The sequence below is a fragment of the Hypomesus nipponensis genome, chromosome 6, assembly GCF_054491055.1.
Source record: "Hypomesus nipponensis isolate SF chromosome 6, ASM5449105v1, whole genome shotgun sequence".
Taxonomy (NCBI): Eukaryota; Metazoa; Chordata; class Actinopteri; order Osmeriformes; family Osmeridae; genus Hypomesus; species Hypomesus nipponensis.
Genome location: NC_140366.1, coordinates 20,477,484 through 20,497,366, shown reverse-complemented (window position 1 = coordinate 20,497,366; position 19,883 = coordinate 20,477,484). Strand labels below are relative to the sequence as shown.

The 19,883-nt window shown below is 45.0% G+C and overlaps 3 protein-coding genes across 22 annotated transcripts in view; 1 reads left to right on the top strand and 2 right to left on the bottom strand.

Moving 5' to 3' along the window:
- Positions 1–665, bottom strand: part of LOC146287598 (clathrin coat assembly protein AP180-like) — a 38,905-nt gene extending 38,240 nt beyond the window's left edge. For 14 of the 16 annotated variants that reach the window (XR_014758469.1, XM_084700058.1, XM_084700059.1 and 11 more), the window contains exon 1: positions 86–664. The gene's annotated coding sequence lies outside the window, so the exon portion shown is untranslated. Of the gene's footprint in view, positions 1–85 lie in introns of all 16 variants that reach the window. The other 2 variants (XM_084700070.1, XM_084700062.1) reach the window with 1 other exon arrangement.
- Positions 643–14,643, top strand: pgm3 (phosphoglucomutase 3). 4 transcript variants are annotated; one of them, XM_084700073.1, is made up of 16 exons: positions 643–691; positions 918–990; positions 1,440–1,568; positions 2,199–2,279; positions 5,254–5,462; positions 6,812–6,996; positions 7,544–7,611; positions 7,700–7,833; positions 7,918–8,113; positions 8,691–8,848; positions 9,209–9,292; positions 9,574–9,672; positions 9,757–9,876; positions 11,192–11,314; positions 11,458–11,631; positions 14,063–14,643. In XM_084700073.1, exons 4-16 carry the CDS (start codon positions 2,204–2,206, stop codon positions 14,150–14,152), a joined length of 1,716 nt encoding a protein of 571 aa, XP_084556199.1. In that variant the 5' UTR covers positions 643–691; positions 918–990; positions 1,440–1,568; positions 2,199–2,203; the 3' UTR covers positions 14,153–14,643. The 4 variants fall into 4 exon arrangements, with proteins under 4 accessions (XP_084556199.1, XP_084556201.1, XP_084556200.1 ...); XM_084700075.1 differs by lacking the exons at positions 643–691; positions 2,199–2,279; XM_084700074.1 differs by lacking the exons at positions 643–691; positions 918–990; positions 1,440–1,568 and having other exon boundaries at positions 1,595–2,279.
- An 8-nt stretch (positions 14,644–14,651) lies between these two features.
- On the bottom strand, positions 14,652–19,718 carry ngs (notochord granular surface). 2 transcript variants are annotated; one of them, XM_084700078.1, is made up of 11 exons: positions 19,258–19,718; positions 18,939–19,092; positions 17,956–18,105; positions 17,689–17,808; positions 17,453–17,548; positions 17,177–17,311; positions 16,916–17,026; positions 16,724–16,834; positions 16,145–16,269; positions 15,340–15,630; positions 14,652–15,061 (listed from the first exon to the last, which is right to left on the bottom strand). In XM_084700078.1, exons 1-11 carry the CDS (start codon positions 19,458–19,460, stop codon positions 14,974–14,976), a joined length of 1,584 nt encoding a protein of 527 aa, XP_084556204.1. In that variant the 5' UTR covers positions 19,461–19,718; the 3' UTR covers positions 14,652–14,973. The 2 variants fall into 2 exon arrangements, with proteins under 2 accessions (XP_084556204.1, XP_084556205.1); XM_084700079.1 differs by having other exon boundaries at positions 14,652–15,056.
- Between the last annotated feature and the right edge of the window lie 165 nt (positions 19,719–19,883).

The following is a 19,883-nucleotide window of genomic DNA, read 5'->3' as shown; positions in this document are numbered from 1 at the left end:
AATTTGAATAATACAATTAAAGAGCAACTGTTTTTGTTTCAAATCATTACATTACATATGTGTGCGTTCACATGGACAGACTTACGCAAGATGGCCAATATTCGTCGTGTCCCTTAGTAAGCTAGGCTTCCGTTCAGTTCAGCACCTTGGATAAAGCTAGCGACTCTTACGTAACACTACGCTAGCCGTGAAATCTATTTTATCACCCCACAGCAATAACAAAAAACTAAATCGGATTCTTACGACAGTGTGGCGCTTTATAGCACGTCAGAATGGTTTGGGTAAAGTCTTCAACCTCAATTCAAATCTAGGCTATTCCTTCGAGCAGTAGCCTTGCATTGGATAGACGGCCAATTGCTTCCTCGCCTAAGTCAACGGAATACACGAGAAAAGACAAGCACGGGTGGAATGCAGTGCTATCTAAATAACGGTTTTTCAGTAATGACGCGACGTGAGCCCGGCTGCTCGTGAACTAGGCTATAATCTACACTCCGGACTTTTTTCAGGATGAGGAGTCCAAATGAGATGCTTTGCCCTTCTCCTCTGTCGACAGTAGCTGTGCGCCTTTCCCCCTCTGGCGGTCACCAACTCTGACGCTGGCGCGAGCAACCTAAAGGATAGCTATTGGAGAGATGCTCGAGAAAATGTATTGTTCAATTCCACTGACTCATTTGTTTATTTATTTATTAATGTAAGTGCCTATATTATATCTACCTTCTCCTCTCCCAGTGTCAGTATATACACATAGTCAGATGACTTCGTTAACAAACACTTAGCCTACGGTATCTTACCGTATCCTGTTAGTGACCGCGAGGCGCGTTCTTAAAGGGGACTATCCAGGATGGCTGGGAGGTGTGTAGACCAGCCGTGACTAAAGAAACGGATGTATTCTGACATTGTCATTTGCTTTTGTGCAGGTTTTAAATCAGCGGCGATTAAAAGTGGCTAGGAAAAAGGAGTCCTAGCTTCCTAGTTTCCTCCAGTGTGAAGGTAGCCTACACTGCGCTTACCAGAAGCACGAGTATCATTATGCACCAACAGTTAATTGAGTTTGTTTCCAAATTCACTACTGTTGCCTGTACAGTAGAGTACACAATGTGTACGCAAATAGTCGGAGTGTCTATGAAACGATGTTAATATGAAATAAGCGATCATTATAGACATTGTCCAGAATGCATGTGGCAGACTACAAAACTTGAGTATGAATTGTGTGTGAAGTGGACATTAACTACTAACTCTAACCCACCCGGGCAACTGAAACGGACGGGGTTATTTGAGGCATGCAAGACCAGTAGGTTGGATATTGCTTGCTAATATGTTTGTGCTGCTGGACCTTTTGAAAGTCTAAGAAAAAAAAGTATTCAATGCTGTTTCAGTACAAGCGTTTTCTTTGTAGGTCACCTAAAAGATTATCACCTAAAACAGATTCAATTTGTCAGTCTTTGTGCATCACAGCGTTTTGCCTTGCTGGGGCGGAGTTATGTGACGTATCAGGAACTTCAGCCACGTCGCAGTTACCCGGAAGGTTTTTCGTCCCTCAACAGTTTTGCTCACACAACTGGCATTAAGTAAGTTACAACAAAATAATATTGAAAACAAAATACGGTTTATTTTAGTTGAGAGAAACTGTTTCATTGATACTCTTTCAGATTAAATCATTCACAGGCTGAGTATGAATACATTTAATAGGCATTCCGGCAGCTACTTTGACCATTCACTCAATGCTGTCAGTATCATTGCAGACGCTGTACCCTGATGTATGCACTTTTATGAGAAACTGAGATGGTGAGGTGTTGCGTCCGATGCAGCCCCAGCTGACACATATGTTTTACTGTATCACCTTCAAACGTATTGTTTATCGATCGCATATTGAATCAATGGATTTGGTCGCAACAAATCCTTTCAATGTAGTCTACCACCTATAAAAAATATTTTCTTTCTCCAAATGTTTGATGGGATAGCTCACCTTTCAAACAGCTTGAAAGATGCATTCAAGGTTTACCAAAAAAATAAAATCCCTTCCATGCAATACCCGAGATTAATCAGTAATCAGTCCCACTACAATAGCTCAACACAGCAGGGAAAACAAAGCTGACAACCCAGGCTAGCTAACTGGTAGTATGGTAGCTGGCAACCAGCTGACATATCCGGTGCTTTGGATAACTGCATATCAGTTACAGAATAGCAAATCCTGGCAGGTATAATGTACCATGTTGCTCACCTGGAGAAGCTGGCTGTGCTCCGTTTTGCTCCTAGCTTCAGACCTGACCCCCGGACCGGTAAGTAACTTGAACAGCTGAGCTAACTAGCTATAGCTCTACTGCTGTGTCGGATTGCTAGACCTAACCAGTACAAAGGGCGAAAATACAGGGGTTGATATCACAACCTGGAAACAGCTAGTAGAGCCCGACCGATAAAGGATTTTTAAGGCCGATATTGAAACAAATATTTGGTGTTTTAAAATCCGATATTCCGATATATCGGCTGATATATATAAAAAAATAAAAATAATCAGAAACGCTTAACAAAACATAAACAGATTTCCCTAAAACTCTGCCCGACTGGCTGGATCAGCTGGTTGTAGGGTTTGTGGCGTTCTAAACACAAGTGTTGCCAACAGGGATGTTGTAGAGTGCCCTCTGGTGGACAAACTATGCAACTGTAACCGGTGTGAAACTCACTTCTCAAGTATGTAATGGGCCATTGAATAGCTAGCTTTTCTTTGGCATAGCTGGTAGTGGTTGCTTTTGGAAGTCGAGAGGTGGCAGGTTCGACTCCCCGTGGGGGCGAACATTGGCCAGATACCTCTGACAGAGCTTGCAAGACCACGTACGTTACATACCCGTTACACAACGCCAACACTCATAACATGGTTGAAGGGTGTTTCGTCCGTTTTTAAATTATTTTTTATATTCATTTATCGGCCATTATGAGCCTTGATTTTGGACCTTGATTGTTTGTTTGTATTGTGAAGGCATAATACAAAATAAAAGTATTGGCCATTATCAGTGCCGTTACCAATAGTTTGGAAAATGCCTAATATTGGCCGCCGATAAATCGGTCGGGCTCTAATAGCTAGCTACATAGGATGTTATCACCCTGGCGTATGCCTGAAGCCTTTCTGCAGCTGTCTGTTTGCAGTTTTAGCTAGCTAGCTATCTCCCAGAAGCTTACGAGCTACTGAACTGATTGACTGTGTGGCATTTAGGGAGTCAGGTGGCTAAGCGGGTAGAGCATTGGGCTAGTAATCTGAAGGTTGCCAGTTCGAAATTTTAGGGCTGTGAAAAATAATGCGTTAACGCGTTATGATTAAATTACAGGATTAATTCCTTATTTTTGTTTAACGCATTTAACATAATATAACCACAATTCCACCCAATCTGTAACTTCTGGATGAGAAGTTCGTGTTCCAAAAAAACTAAGATGGAACATCCAATAAAACCAAAGTGATGCACACTCTGCGGAAGGGCTCCAGATTGCGACCAAATGGTTGCATTTTGCGACCAGTTTTTGAGTCAGTGCGAGCATTTTTTACAAGCACTCGCGCATGTGCGACCTACAAACGTTGAATTAATTGGGTGTGTACAATGTCAGCACACGTTAGCAACATTGCAGATACGTCGTTCTAGTAAGACAGCGATATCAGCTTTCCTTCTGCATTAATAACGTAGCTTAAAGTCTAGGAAACTATTTTTCGCTAGGTACCTATAAACCTAGCTAAAAGTCTTGGAAAGTTTAGGATATTTTTCGCTAGGTTCCAACGAACATGTCTTAATCTGCCAGACAAGTGGGTGCCCCTTCGTTCTTTTGGTGAGCAGTTTCACTAGCCCTTCTTACCCGGTGTCATGGAGCCGAGCAGCTAAATACTTATTTAGCACTAGCGTTGCTACTGTATCCCTGCCTGTGTTTGAGTTGTTGCGCTGTTATACTCGGCAAGTATCGTGTTGTGGTATCGGAGGACTGATCGAAAAGTGCATCATACATTCAAGTCATTTAGCTAAGACCTGCATGTACAGTAATGTCACATTAAATAATGTATTTAAACTCGAGCTTAGGTTATATGGTGCGTTGCAGGGGCGATTCTAGGATCAGACCTATAGGGGTGCTCAGCCCCCAATGAGAATGTGAAATGAATACAGTGCCTTGCAAAAGTGCTAAACGTAAACCCCCTTGCTAATATAAATCCCTAATTTCACTGGATAACAATTAATACATTTATGTATTATTATGCATAAAAATATTGAATGAAAAAACTAAGAATGTCCCTTTCTTCATGAACTACCAGCATCAAATGATAATAAACAATATATTTAAGAAAAAAATATATATATATTAGGAGTGCTTAAGCATAAATGCATTGCAGGTCAATGTAACGTGTGTGCCACTTAATTTTCTGCTTGCGCTCCTAAAATTTTCAGTCAGGGGCTACTGTGCTCCTAGTAAAAAAAGTCAGTCTGGAGCCCTGCTCTGCGGGAAGACGTTTTCGCTCTGGATAAGAGCGTCTGCTAAATGACTGAATGCTAAATGACTGAATGTTATTGTTTCACCGAAGCAATACCAGCCTAAAGTAACCTATACCACCTCAACGCGAAGCATGCATTGGTCGGCAAGGGGAGTTCAAGTAGAACGCGCCAAACCACCCTCACTGAACAGCGTAGGGCCCTCACTAAGTCTGTCTGTGACAAGGTGACTAGCACAGTTGCCAAATGTATTGCAAAAAGCTGTAGACGATTGATATTGTTGAGGACGAGGGGTTCACCAAAGTTTTGCGAGTGGCAACGGGTGACTCGAACATCAAGGTACCGCAAAATCAAAGACGCACACTAATGACAAAAATTCGGAAAACCGGTAATATGTGATTAATCATGATTAATCCACAGAAACCTGTGATTAATTTGATTACAATTTTTAATCATTTCACAGCCCTAGTAAATTTATCTCAGTATAACTCAAGACAACTATCAACTCATCAGAAAGCTTCCCTCCGTATGCCTTTGCCTCGTCCATTAGTTGTACATAGCAGGTTAAGTTATCTCAAGGTGTTGCGTGAGAAATGGTTGAAACGCGTGAGTCTTACGGCGAATGCGTGAGACTTGTGTCCCCTGAAAGGCAAGCACACTAATGAACGGTGGTGTCGGTAATAGAAATGCAAACCTTTATTAATAAGATTACACCAAGGTCTGAGAGAGATGATGAAGAGTATCGTAAGCCTAGGTCTCAACCAGTCATTGTCACTCCTTTACCGTCTGTCAGGAATGGCGCAGTTCGAGGAAGTATCCCGTAAGTCCGCTCTCCACACCAAGCCAGAAGGCCTAGTGCTGCAGTACGGCACGGCAGGGTTCAGGACCAGCGCCAGACTCCTGGACCACGTCATGTTCCGCATGGGCCTGCTGGCCACACTGCGCTCCAGGAAGACCCGAGCCACCATAGGAGTCATGGTCACCGCGTCACACAACCCTGAGGTCTGCTGCAACCCTTCCTCTATCACTACTGGATCTTGTGAATAATATAGTAATATGACCACAAAGTACTGTAGTGCAGAGCATGGTATCTGTCCCTGGGCTGAGTTGGTATGCTAAGAAGGGTGTCTTGGTATTTTTAAAGGAAGGTTTTCAACTATTGATTTGGTTTCCAGTGAACTGTTCTATTTCTACTACTCCATCCTTCTATTTGTAGGGTTTCTCTGGTAGGAGGAAATTGTTTTTGTTAGTATTCTTATTGTTTTTAATCTTTTCTGTGAAATGGCTCAATAGTTCAAAAAGTCCTTGGCCCGATCTTTTCAAATTTGGCCCAATGATACAACAGGTCACTCACTACTCCCAGACTGCTAATGGCCCACGTATGCCCATAGGTGGCGCTATAAGCCACGCCCATGCGCCCATTACTCCATATGCCTGACAATTGGTATACATGCCTTATTTCTCATGGGTAACCAAAAAGCCTCAAGGACCCATAAGGTCCGCCATGATTTTGCTGTACTGTCCAAATTTGGTACAACCTTCAAAACCATTCTCGTCATGAACCATAGATCCAATCGACTTGAACTTTTTTCAACATGGCTGAAAGGGGTGTATTTATGTAAATGTCCACCTAACCTCAATATCTTTGTGTCAATAAATCAAATATAATTTTGACTTATTGTTTTTCAAACCTAATAAGGTTCAAGATGACATCACTCTGAAGTACTATAAACAATTTCACATGGTATGTCAAAATATGATTGAATTAGAGTTGTTTAAACTTTGGCCGAATCTAACAACGCTTACCACAGGAGAAACAGATTACTTTTTTATACAGTAACTGACCACAACAATATACAACACTGAGAATAGCTCAATGGGCTAAGACTTCAAGTTCGTTCACAGCCTTTGGGCCTGTCATAATTCAGATTTTCTGTTTGGTTGAACAGGATGACATCATTCTGAACCATAGTACCATATGCAATTTCACCTTGATATGTCAAAAGATGACTGAATTACAGCTGTTGGTCCCAAAGCTGACCAAAGCTATTTCTCTGCCTTTTCTATTCATATAAACTCAACAGTTGATGTGTAGCAGAGAGGATAGAGAGGCTGACTTGCAACCTTATGCTCTTGAGTTTGAATTTCCATTCAGCCTGTTGTTGTTTGCCAAACATGAAGTCATACTGCTCTCTTGTTGTCCAACTCTTGACCTTCTACAATGTACATTTTTATAATATTCCCTATTTTGCACAGGAACCCGCATCGCTGCTTATAGCTATATTTTGTTTTATTCCTTTTCTCTCTGAAAACCTTTCTCTTTCATCCCCTCCCTCCCTCCATCTGTCCAGGAGGATAATGGGGTTAAGCTGGTGGACCCTATGGGGGAGATGGTGGCCCCGGCATGGGAAGGCTACGCCACCGCGCTGGCCAACGCTGAGCAAGACACACTCGTTGCAGTTTTGGAGGACGTCATCGACAGAGAAGCCATCAGCATGGACCAGCAGGCCAGTGTGTTCCTGGGCAGAGACACTAGGTACACGTTCCTGTTTACAGCATGTTAGCCCAGGCTATACACAGCATACTGCACATATCTAGCCCAGGCTGTAAAGGGCATACTGCACATATCTAGCCCAGGCTGTAAAGGGCATACTGCACATATCTAGCCGAGGCTGTAAAGGGCATACTGCACATATCTAGCCCAGGCTGTAAAGGGCATACTGCACATATCTAGCCCAGGCTGTAAAGGGCATACTGCACATATCTAGCCCAGGCTGTAAAGGGCATACTGCACATATCTAGCCCAGGCTGTACACGGCATATTGTACAAATTACTAGTCCAGTGATTATATCCAATAACAAATGTATTCAATTAGCTGTTGCTTTCTTCCAAAGCAACCTACGGTGAAATTTAAACCAGCAACCTTTTGATCTGCAGTCTAATGCTCTACCCCTGAGCTATACCTGAGGGTTAGAGAGACACAGCGCAGTCAGATGAACTGATTCAGTAGGATGTTCTTCACCATGCAAGAAGGCTGGAGATGTCTTGGGTTACTTTTTAAAACGTTGTCCTGTTTCTCCAGAAGCAGCAGCGATAGCCTATCACAGGCAGTGTTGGATGGGGTCTCCGCCCTTGGAGGTCAGAGCAGAGGTGAGTGTTCTCCTCAACTCTTACTGATTGGTCCATGCTTGTGTCCTACTAGACTATGTCTGATTGGTCCATGCTTGTGTCCTACTAGATTATGGCAAGGTGACAACACCCCAGCTTCACTACATGGTGTGCTGTCAGAACACACAGGGTCGCTATGGAGACGCTACAGTTGAGGGCTACTACCAGAAGCTGTCTCGGGCCTTCATCCAACTCACCAAGAATGTAAGAACCCTAACCTGCCTGCTCGAAAAGTATCCACCAATCCCTCTTCTTCCAGGTGTCTAACCTCCATAACTCCTCCTCCAGGTGTCTAACCGTACAGACGACCAAAAACACCTCCTGGTGGATGGGGCTAACGGGATTGGGGCTCTGAAAGTATGTGAGCTGGAGAGATACCTTCAGCGGGAGCTCAAGCTCTCCCTAGTCAACGACGGCAGCAGCGGGAAACTTAACCACCTGTGTGGAGCAGACTATGTCAAGATGCAGCAGAAAGCACCTGCAGGTAGTGCTGGGAGGGGGGAGATGGGGCTGGAAGGAGGAGGTGGGGACTGGGAGGAGGAGGTGGGGACTGGAAGGAGGAGGTGGGGACTGGGAGGAGGAGGTGGGGACTGGGAGGAGGAGGTGGGGACTGGGAGATGGAGGTGGGGACTGGGAGGAGGAGGTGGGGACTGGGAGGTGGGGACTGGGAGGAGGAGGTGGGGACTGGGAGGAGGAGGTGGGGACTGGGAGGAGGAGTTGGGGACTGGAAGGAGGAGGTGGGGACTGGGAGGAGGAGGTGGGGACTGGGAGGAGGAGGTGGGGACTGGGAGGTGGAGGTGGGGACTGGGAGGAGGAGGTGGGGACTGGGAGGAGGAGGTGGGGACTGGGAGGAGGAGGTGGGGACTGGAAGGAGGAGGTGGGGACTGGGAGGAGGAGGTGGGGACTGGGAGGAGGAGGTGGGGACTGGGAGGAGGGCGGAGTAGGAGGGGGGTGAAAACAGGGTGGAGAAGAGGGAGGAGGTGGGCCTGTATATAGAGTATAGGTGTGTGTTTGCCCCTCCAGGTCTAGATGAGGCTATAGGTGTGTGTTTTTCCCCACAGGTGTGGAGATGAGGGCAGGGGAGCGCTCCTGCTCGTTTGACGGGGATGGAGACCGTATCGTCTACTACTACAGAGACTCAGCAGGGAGCTTCCATCTGCTGGATGGAGACAAGATCGCCACACTCATCAGCACTTACCTGAAAGACCTGCTCACACAGGTACACACACACACACACAAACACACACACAGGTGCACACACACACAGGTGTTAACAAGTTAGTGTTAGGTCTAACTATTGCCTTCCTAATAAATACTCTAACAATTCATGCTTCTAAGAATGATGGTTCTGTTTTCCAAGAATGAATTGGTCGGTAGGCGGTGCTTTTATACGTGTTGATCTGTGATCTCGAACATAACCTGCTCCTAAACCCAAGTTACCATGGCAATGTATCCCGGTAACAAGTGACCCACCATTGTGACAATGAAGACTGGGTTAAACCTGAAGATACCTTGTATACCCCAAATCCTGCTTGATAGTTCAGCTCTTTGATCTAGCTGTGCTTCTGTGATCCTGCAGGCTGGGCTGGACCTGCAGATAGCTGTGGTGCAAACAGCATACGCTAATGGGAGCTCCACACACTACTTAGAAAATACCATGAAGGTGAGAAACACACACACACTCACACGCACATGCACACACAAATACACACACACACTACCTAGCAAATATCATGAAGGTGAGAAACACACGCACACACACATACAGTATATACACACACACACACATACACAGGCACATACACACACACCCACATATACAAACAAACATACCTACTCATGTAGCATATTTGTACTTATGGAATAGATGCATCTAATGGCAGGATGGCAGAACCTGGGTTCCTGTTTTGCTGTTGTATGAAAGTGTGCTTGTTTTCTTCCCAGGTGAAGGTGAAGTGCACCAAGACGGGAGTGAAGCACCTCCACCACGCAGCTCAGGAGTTCCACATCGGGGTCTACTTTGAGGCCAACGGCCATGGAACTGTGAGTCCACACACACACACGCACCCACACATACTGTCTGGTACACACTACTAATGCTGTGGTCATGTTGTGGTTGTGTGTCAGGTGCTGTTCAGTGCAGCAGCAGAAGACAGAATCCTGCAGCTGTCTCAGGACCCCAACATCAATGACGAGAGGAAGAGAGCAGCGTTCCTGCTCCAGAACACGGTCGACCTCATCAACCAGGTAGGACCTCATCAACCAGCTAGGACCTCACCATCCTGGACTAATGCAGGGCTCCAGACTGCGACCAGATGGTCGCATTTTGCGACCAGTTTTTGAGACAGTGCGAGCATTTTTTACAAGCACTCGCGCATGTGCGACCTACACATTTTGAATTCATTGGGTGTGCACAATGTCGGCACACGTTAGCAACAACGCATAGATACGACGTTCTAGAAAGACAGCGATATCAGCTTTCCTTCTGCATTAGTACCGTACCTTAAAGTCTAGGAAAGTTCAGGCTATTTTTCGCTAGGTACCTGTAAACCTAGCTAAAAGTCTTGGAAAGTTTAGGATATTTTTGGTGAGCAGTTTCACGAGCCCTTCTTACCCGGCGTCATGGAGCCTAGCAGCTAAATAGCCTACTTATTTAGCACTAGCGTTGCTACTGCATCCCTGCCTGTGTCGTGTTGTGGTGTCGGAGGACTGATCGAAAAGTGCATCATAAATTTAAGTCATTTAGCTTAAGACTTGCATGTACAGTACGTAATGTCACATTAAATAATGTATTTAAACTCGAGCTTAGGTTATATGGTGCGTTGCAGGGGCGATTCTAGGATCAGACCTATAGGGGTGCTCAGCCCCCAATGAGAATGTGACATGAATACAGTGCCTTGCAAAAGTGCTAAACGTAAATCCCCTTGCTAATATAAATCCCTAATTTCACTGGATAACAATTAATACATTTATGTATTATTATGCAAAATATTGAATGAAAAAACCAAGGATGTCCCTTTTCTTCATGAACTACCAGCGTCAAATGATAATAAACAATATATTTAAGAAAATATTAGGAGTGCTTGAGCACTCCTAAAAACAATCTAAAATTGCCACTGAATTTTACCCTCTCCAGTTACATTAATAAATGCATTGCAGGTCAATATAAGGTGTGCCCCTTAATTTTCTGCTTGCGCTCCTAAAATTTTCAGCCAGGGGCTACTGTGCTCCAAGTAAAAAAAGTTAGTCTGGAGCCCTGGATTAATGTATCCAGGAGATGGTTTTGTTGACTTTTTTATGACTTATTTCAGTTTTATTATGCTTCTGTCTACTTCTACCTCTTTCTGTCTCTTCTTCTCTTCTTCCCTCCCTTTCTTTGCCTCTCCCTCTCTTTCCACCTACATCTCTCCCTCTCTCTCCACCTTCCTCTCTCCCTCTCTCTCCACCTTCCTCTCTCCCTCTCTCTCCACCTTCCTCTCTCCCTCTCTCTCCACCTTCCTCTCTCCCTCTCTCTCTCTACCTACCTCTCTCTCACTCCCACTTCCTCTCCCTCCTTCTCTAGACAGTGGGTGATGCCATCTCAGACATGTTGTTGATAGAGGCTGTGCTGGCCATCAGGGGCATGACTGTTCAACAGTGGGACTCAATCTACACAGACCTGCCCAACAGGCAGCTCAAGGTCAAGGTGTGTGTGTCTTCTGGACCTGTAGAGGCTGCTGTTAGCATGAACACGTGTATCTCTACACCTCTAGAGCTACGCTGCTAGCATGAATACGGCGGTAGGACAAACACACATGGTGTTTGACAGCAGGCATGTGTGGCCTGCAGGTGGCAGAGCGGGGGGTGATCGTCACCACGGACGCTGAGAGGAGGACGCTGAGCCCCGCAGGACTACAGGAAGCCATTGACTCACTGGCCAGGAAGTACGGGCAGGGACGCGCCTTTGTACGGCCGTCTGGGACGGAGGACATTGTCAGGGTGTACGCAGAAGCAGCCAATCAGGTGAGACAGGAGAGCTGGCTTGTGTGTGTGTGTGTGTGTGTGTTTCCCATACATTTAAATTTATTCATTTAGCAGACGCTTTTATCCAAAGCGACTTCCAAGAGAGAGCTTTACAAAAGAGCATAGGTCACTGATCCTAACAACGAGATAGTCCCAAACATTGCAAGTAGCCAAAACATGAAGCATACATTGTGAAAAAGCTAAACAAGTGCCAAAAGGGAAGACCCATAAGAGCATGCAGTTATACAAGTTACAAATTAAAACAATATGAACCACAATGATTTATTTGTGGTGGCCCGCCACAATAAAAAATTGACTGGCACAAATTGAATTAAGTTATAATAATATAATAAAGTTTTACTGTTTACTTGATTTCATTGTAGATTTGCGTGCGGCGCATTGATTCTCAGCCCCTTCTTGCCCTGCTTGCGTTCTCTCTCTCTCACCCGTCTGTGAATAGCCCCCCTCCGTGCACGCTCTGAATCAATGTGCAGGACGAACAGCTCTTTCCTTCAGAAAAAAAGGCAGAGTTTACGAATGGTTAGGACCAATCCCAATGTCCACCCTCACAGACTCAGGACTTTGACACCTGGGACTGGCTGAGAAGCGCCCTGAACGGCTCCGAATGGCGCAAGGCTGTTCACCCTAACCCAAGGCTGTTCACCCTAACCCTAACCCGCCTCATATGACAAGGAGAAGAAGAACGGAAAAACAAAACAACCCTGATATAAACATAGTTAGAAATAAAAGTAAACTTGTACGTTTACACACAAAGCTCACTAATGGTTAATATAGCTAGAACTGTGTGTAGGTTGTGTTTTGATGATAAATTCTAAATATGCTTTCATCAGATTTGATCCAACAACATTACTATTTTTCCAATAATGGAGCAAGGTGCTGTCCCATTCCAATTTATAGCATTTTGAGCCCTTGCAGCCTCTTGCACTCAATCACTTACTCATGGCCGCGGGTGAAAAAATCCTATGACTTGAAAATCCACCACCGCTGCTGCGCGGCACAGCTCCGCTGTAGCGGACTGGCCATCGAGAGCACCGGGAGAAGAACAACGATGGAAAACCAGGCTAAGAAATATAAGGGTGGGGCTGAACAATTGAGAGACAAAAAGACATCACCTTCACTCGACAAGGTTTTACCAATTGAAAAACAGCTATGTTTATCTTACATACAGCTCAACTATTTTGCACTCAAATAAAGCCCCAAAAATGTTGCTTGCGCGCTATGCGCGCTCGCATTAAGTATCAAAATCCCTGACTAGCATCACATCAAACACATAATGTGCATGCATTAGCAGGGCAGCTGTGGTTGGCGTATGCGAGGGCTGGTTCTGGTGGGCCGGTCTGGATGAGAAGTCCAGGGCCTATTTTTCTACCAGTCTGTCCCTGCCGCCCGCAACATAAAGCCCCAGCACCCCCCTGATAAAATATGTTCCCGCGGCTATGCACTTACTAGGTGACGTCAAGTAAGTCTGTCAGGATTCACAGGATTCAGAGTTTAGGGGGGACATTGGGATTGGGCCTTAGTATCATCATTCTCTGCACCAGGTGTCTAAAAGTGATATTCATGTTAAATATAATAATAGTCATAGTTAAATACATTCATCAAATATAACGATATGAATCCAACATAATGGGTATATTAAAACAATTATTGCGCTCAAATTAATGCTTTAAAAAAACATTTTTAGGTCTTTATTTAGGTCTTTTATTTACACTAACATGGCCCCCCAATGGTGGAACCAGCTCCCCACCTCCATCAGGGACACTGACTGTCTCCCCACCTTCAAGAGAAGGCTCAAGACGCACTTGTTCCGGGAGTACAACAGCACTTAAGAATGCTTGGCTGGACTTGTTAGTTTCCTCCAGGATCACAATGACTCTTATTAAGTGACTTGTTGCTCTTTTAGGTTAGATATAACAAAGCTAAGTCTTGTACTCGCTGTGAAATATTTTACTGTTGATTGTTCTTCTACAGGTACAGTCCTGCACTTTTGTGGTTCATGTTGTTTTAATTTGTAACTTGTATAACTGCATGCTCTTATGGGTCTTCCCTTTTGGCACTTGTTTAGCCTTTTCACAATGTATGCTTCATGTTTTGGCTACATGCAATGTTTGGGACTATCTCGTTGTTATGATCAGTGACCTATGCTCTTTTGTAAAGCTCTCTCTTGGAAGTCGCTTTGGATAAAAGCGTCTGCTAAATGAATAAATGTAAATGTAACATCAAAACAATACTAGGACATTTGGGATAAGCCCCTAATGTTGACAACGTCTGACTCAGCTCCTGTCCACCACAAATAGAATCTAATCTGTGGGAAACACTGGTGCGTGTGTGTGTGTGATGCAGATCTGATGGTGTGTGTGTGTTGCAGGAGATCTGATTGTGTGTGTGTGTGTGTGTGTGTGTGTTGCAGGAGAGTGCAGACGCCCTGGCTTATGAAGTTAGTCTAGCAGTACACCGCCTGGCTGGGGGAGTGGGAGAGGAGCCCAAACCTCCTCAGTAGAGCGATCACCCACACCACATGAGGACACAATGGAGTGTAGGGTTAGCAATAGCTTTGCTAATGCTAGCTATTGTAATGCGAGCTAAATTAATGATAGCTATGTTAATGATAGCTATGCTAATGTTAGCACATGCAGTGCCAATCTTTTAGTCATCTATCACTTCAGGGGTTTCACAACAGCTTGGACATGTCAATGTAAGCGTATTTAATGTAATCAATAGGCTTTTCTTACAGACTGGATTAATCTACTCAATTGAGCTTATTTTACACTTTCTGATATTAATTCATATTTTGTTGGTATAAAATTACAATATAAACCTTAATGATTGTGTTTCATAAAAAAAAAAAAAAAAAAGGGCCGATTGTGCTGCTATGGTCAACAGTATATCATGGAGAAATTGATCTAAAAACCACTTGATTTTTCATCATTTCATTATATGAATGCAAACTGTAGAAAATAAACCTACAAGTCTGAACTAAGGACACAGGAACGATGCTATTATTGCTTGGCATTTATTTTTATTGTTTGCAGATAATCCAGAGGAGATGGACACACAGCAGAGTTAATGCTAGCAGGGAGTTCACCAACACTTTTAACCTCACTCTTTCAAATGAAGCCTAATGTTGATTTATCTACAATTTGCCACAAGTAGGCAAGTTCATTGAATACTTGTGCATGATTATAATTCTAGCATATTATGAAAGCAAATGGACTTGTCCAGTGATCTGGATGGTACTAGGAAATAGCTGGGTTATTGGGCCATGCAGGCTGGGCTGGTGACAGGAGCTGGTCTCCTAACCCCAACCCCAGAGGTGCTGATTTAGTCTTCATCTTGGGCGGCTCCAGAGATGGTGATGGTGCGCTCCTGTGTGTCCCTTTCCAGTGTGTCCTCATCTGTTTTAACTGTTCTGGGAGGAAAGAGCACGTATGTGTGGATAATATGATTATAAACAGCTAGAACTTTTAAAAATGGCAATCATCAACCTAATTGTCACTGCGTCCTGTGGTTTGTGCTTAGCAGCTGATCTTTACCTGATGTTCGGGTTAGCCCCGCCCCGGGCAAGGACCCCCCCCAGGGCGATGTGTACCCCCCCCCCCCCCCCCAACCCTGCGTTTTCGTCACGACTATGGGTGTGAACCCATCAGTGTTAGGGTCAGGATTTGTACTGGATATCAGGGTTCGTACCTGATGAGCACTGTCTTTCTCTCTGTCAGCTCTTCTGCATAGCTCTCTGTCTGGCTCTCTGATGACATCACCTCCACCGTCACATCCGAACCGTTACCGGGAACCCCGTCCAGATCAGCTCTGCCCCTGGTCCCCATGGCGAGCATAGTGGGGCTAGCGACATCAGGGGTGGAGCCAACAGCAAGGGAGGCAGAGCTAGCACTGACTGTCAAGGCTCCTTCACCACCGGCGTCCAGGGTCAGGCTCTGGACCATGCTGCTTAGACGGCTGTCCTCTCCCTCAATCAGCTTCCTGCCAAATACAGAGATGCAGGGAACACAGGACAATCACACTGGTGGTCCAACAATCTAAAAATCTTCCTGCCAAATACTAATACACAATGGTGTAAATATTTCTGGAGAAGGGGGGCAGAAGGGAGATCAGACGGCTGAGCGGTTAGGGAATCAGGCTATTAATCAGAAGGTTTCTGGTTTGATTCCCTGGCCGTTTCAAATGACGTGTCCTTGGGCAAGGTACTTCACCATACTTGCCTCGGGGAGAATGTCCCTGTACTTACTTTAAGTCGCTCTGGATAAGAGCGTCTGCTAAATGACAATGTAATGCAAATGTAAATAATGTCAAATAATCTCTGTACTGTATTTTATTGTATATAAAAAATTATCAATATATCAACTACTATATTTTGCAGAGGTGAGCGAGGGCACATGTAGAGTCAAAGAAGAAAAGTAATTTCTTCATTTGAAACAATAAATAAAATCCTATAGACCAGGCCAGGCCCATTGATCACCAGGTGTATGTGGGTCACCTGTAGGTGGTGATCTCAATCTCCAGCGCCATTTTAATGTTGAGCAGCTCCTGATACTCTCTCAGCAGCAGAGCGATCTTCTCCTTGGTCACCTTCAGCTCCATCTTCACCGCCTCAATACGCTCCTGTGGGAAAATATTTCACAATGTTGACATGAACTTGAGACATATGCACACACACACACTCATATGCACACACACACTCATATGCGCACACACACTCATATGCGCACACACACACTCATATGCACACACACACTCATATGCGCACACACACTCATATGCACACACACACTCATATGTGCACACACACTCATATGCGCACACACACACTCATATGCACACACACACTCATATGCGCACACACACTCATATGCGCACACACACTCATATGCACACACACACTCATATGCACTCACACACACTCATATGCGCACACACACTCATATGCGCACACACACTCATATGCGCACACACACTCATATGCGCACACACACTCATGCGCACACACACTCATATGCACACACACACTCATATGCACACACACACACTCACAGATCTGTGAAGCGTCATTCCTCACCTGCAGTGTCTCCTCCTCCCTCTTGAACCTCTCAACTGCATCCCGGATCTGAGACTCTAGAGACTCGTTCCTTGTCCTCAGCGACTCCAAATCTCTCTCCCTGTTTAGGATCTACACACACAGTACGATTCTCTCTGTTTAGGATCAGGGTCAGTGTTTTGATGATGTAAGATCAAAAAGGATCAAGCTTACGTCTTTCTTGTGACCAGCAATTTCCTGTCTCACACTTCGAACGCTCTGTGCATGTTTAGTAGACGCGTCCGTGAGGTCCTGAAACTTTGACTTGTACCAGGCATCCATTTCCTGGGACAGGAGAAACAGAAACATACTGATAATAAAGGACATTACATATCTACTCAAATTGACGCAAAAGATAATGATTGGTATACATGTAATGTGTAACAACCACAAAACGGTGTAATAATGTTATAATCATGCACAGGAAGGGTGTACCTGTAAATTCTTGGCGGCGATGCTGTTGTACTGGGACTGAATCTGCTTGAGTGCGGATGAGAGATCAGGAAGAGCAAAGCTCATGTCCACCTTGGCCACAGAGGAGAAGATTCTGGCCATCAACTCCTCAATTTCCTGTAGAGGGGGGAGTAAAGCGGCAACGATTCAGACTTCCTGCTGCTTCGTATAGGATACAGTCACATTAGACCAGGTTAGAGAACAATGCTCCTGTACATACTACAACTGGTTTTATTGTATCTGGGGTTCACATTGTACCTCCTTATGAACTCTCTGCAGGAACTCCAGTTCCACCTCCAGGTTCTCCAGCTGCTTCTCTAGAGTGATGCGGGCGGAGGTTGCTCTGTCCACATCCTAGAACAACAAGAGGCACCGTGTTTATGATTAACTGGTAGAACAACAAGAGGCACCATGTTCATGATTAACTGGTAAAAAAAAGGCAAAGCAGTGAAAGGGAGGAGCTCTGCCAGTGTAGCTCTGTCGCTCCGTCTCACCGGGCGGAAAGCTTCGATCTCCATCTCAGCCTTCTTCCTGGCTTCCAGAGCTTCTTCATATTTCACTTTCAGCATCTCCAACTGGCCGGACATGGCCTCCTTTGCTGCCAGAGCCAGAGCCTGCATGTCAGACAACACACACCTCAGACAACACACACCTCAGACAACACACACCTCAGACCTACTGCTCAGGACAATTTAGAAACTACAAACTATCACCAACATTAACTGTTAGATTGAGACTACTCTGAGCTGGTGTTCACTGACCCTCTGGACTCGCATCTGCTCAGCAATCCTGTTGAGCTCCCTGAGCTGGCCCTCGTACAGCTGCCTTAAGCCCGACGGCTTCACGAAGCGGCTCTTCAGGGCATCAATCTCTGCCTCCAGCAGCATGTTCTGCTGTTCCAGCGTGCGCACCTGAAACAGGAACACATAGACTAGGTCAGGGGTCAGGGCCAGCATCAGGACCAGGGTCAGGATGTTGTAAATAATCTTCTATGTCTTCGATCAATATACAAATTTAAAAACAGCATTGGAACTCAGCAAAGTTTGACGCAAAGTGTTTATTGGAATTCAGAGTGACAGAGATTCCAACAAACAAAGTCTTAGGGGATTCAAATTACAGGTACTTTCTTTCATAGACAAATCTCCCAATTTAGGCCCACTCTGACCTTGAACAGCCTGTTGCTCAAGGCTCCTGGGCGTAAGGCCACAAATATGTATCACAAGTTATAGCTGGGCTTCCTGGTCCTTTATGAAAGCTCACGTGTATTCTTTTCCCCCACTCAGACCCTAATTATCCAGATCTTAATATTTTGGGCTTTGTTTCTTCTACCATTGTCTAGGGATAACAATAATCAGTCAACAGTTTTGCATCTGGTTTCCAATATAACGTATACTAATATGGGTTCCGATAATATAGCATGTACTAAAAAGTGATTACTAGTTTCATTAAATCCATAATCATTACCCATCTTCATAATTACAACAGTATGATGTTTTTTCTACAACAAGGACCAGTCCCACCACTTCTAATCACACAGAACCCTTAGAACCTTAAGAGGAGGAACCATATGGGGAGTGTTTTAGAGAACGTGGATGGTGGGGAAAGTGGGCACGGGTTGCACTGAATGATTTAATGAGTTCATGAAAAGATATTGAGCCACTAAGACAGTAAAGATAAAAAGGAAGGCGAGCCAACAAAAATATTTTAGAGGACCAAGGTTCAAGTCTCTGGGGTGAGGTCTCACCTTCTCAATGTAGGAGGCCAGGCGGTCATTGAGGGCCATCATCTCCTGCCTCTCGCTGGAGCGCGTGCTGAGGAAAGCCTGGCTCTCTGCAGCAGCCGCATCCAGGTCCAGGCTCGGCCCCATGCCAAAGCATAAAGCCCTCATGCTCACACTGCTATTGGGGCAGATCACTGCCTTTAATGTCAGAACTACTTTTTGTATCATCAAATGTGCCTATACTGTTATTTTCAACATGTGGATTGTGTATTATAAGGATAATTGGTCGTATAAGCCCTAAAGCTGGGCTTTACACACTTGATCTAAAGGTTTCTTGGGTTACCTGGTCATGCGGGATTTGCGGGAGTTGGAAAGCGTCCTCCGCCCGAGGGATCCCCCACTGCGGTTGTAGCTGGCGGAGCGCGGGCGCACGGCCTTGCGGGTGGGAGAGGGGCTGGAGACTCTCACCTGGAGGGAAGAGGAGGCGGCCATCGCGCCCTCGAAATGACGGCGGTAAGACGACATCCTTTCTGGGCTGCGACTCATTTTGACTGCTTGTTTATCCGCAACTTTACTGAACAGGGGGAAACAGATCACTCACATCAACTGTGAGTGGTGAAAGTGTTTTTATACCAAAGTTAGAGCCCTTCCCACTAAAGCAAGACGCACCACCGGCGAAGAATGTCGAGCCTTCCCATCCCAAGGCTGACTGACAACTAAAATATCTATCGGGGCACCGTAAGGAGATTAAAGTAGTAGGCCTATATTTAGAGGGTTGAATGAGTCTTAATAATTGAATCCATAAACGGAGGTAATTACTTCCCTTTTCGGTGATACATTAAGGTTAGGCCTATCCTCACGCCTTACTTCATATATTATGGCGTGGTTCATTTCAGTAAGACTATTTTGTGTTGTTTGAAAAACGCTCTTGCCCAACTCAGCTTTAATCTCATTACTCATGGAAAGTTG

Coding starts and splice junctions, on each gene's coding strand:
- ngs (XM_084700078.1), bottom strand. CDS start 19,460: ATGAGTCGCAGCCCAGAAAGGATGTCGTCTTACCGCCGTCATTTCGAG. Junction 17,312..17,452: donor TGCAGAGAGTTCATAAGGAG/GTACAATGTGAA, acceptor CCCCCTCTACAG/GAAATTGAGGAGTTGATGGC. Junction 15,631..16,144: donor ATTGAGATCACCACCTACAG/GTGACCCACATA, acceptor TGTATTTGGCAG/GAAGCTGATTGAGGGAGAGG.
- pgm3 (XM_084700073.1), top strand. CDS start 2,204: ATGTACCATGTTGCTCACCTGGAGAAGCTGGCTGTGCTCCGTTTTGCT. Junction 8,114..8,690: donor GCAGCAGAAAGCACCTGCAG/GTAGTGCTGGGA, acceptor TTTTCCCCACAG/GTGTGGAGATGAGGGCAGGG. Junction 11,632..14,062: donor ACGCAGAAGCAGCCAATCAG/GTGAGACAGGAG, acceptor TGTGTGTTGCAG/GAGAGTGCAGACGCCCTGGC.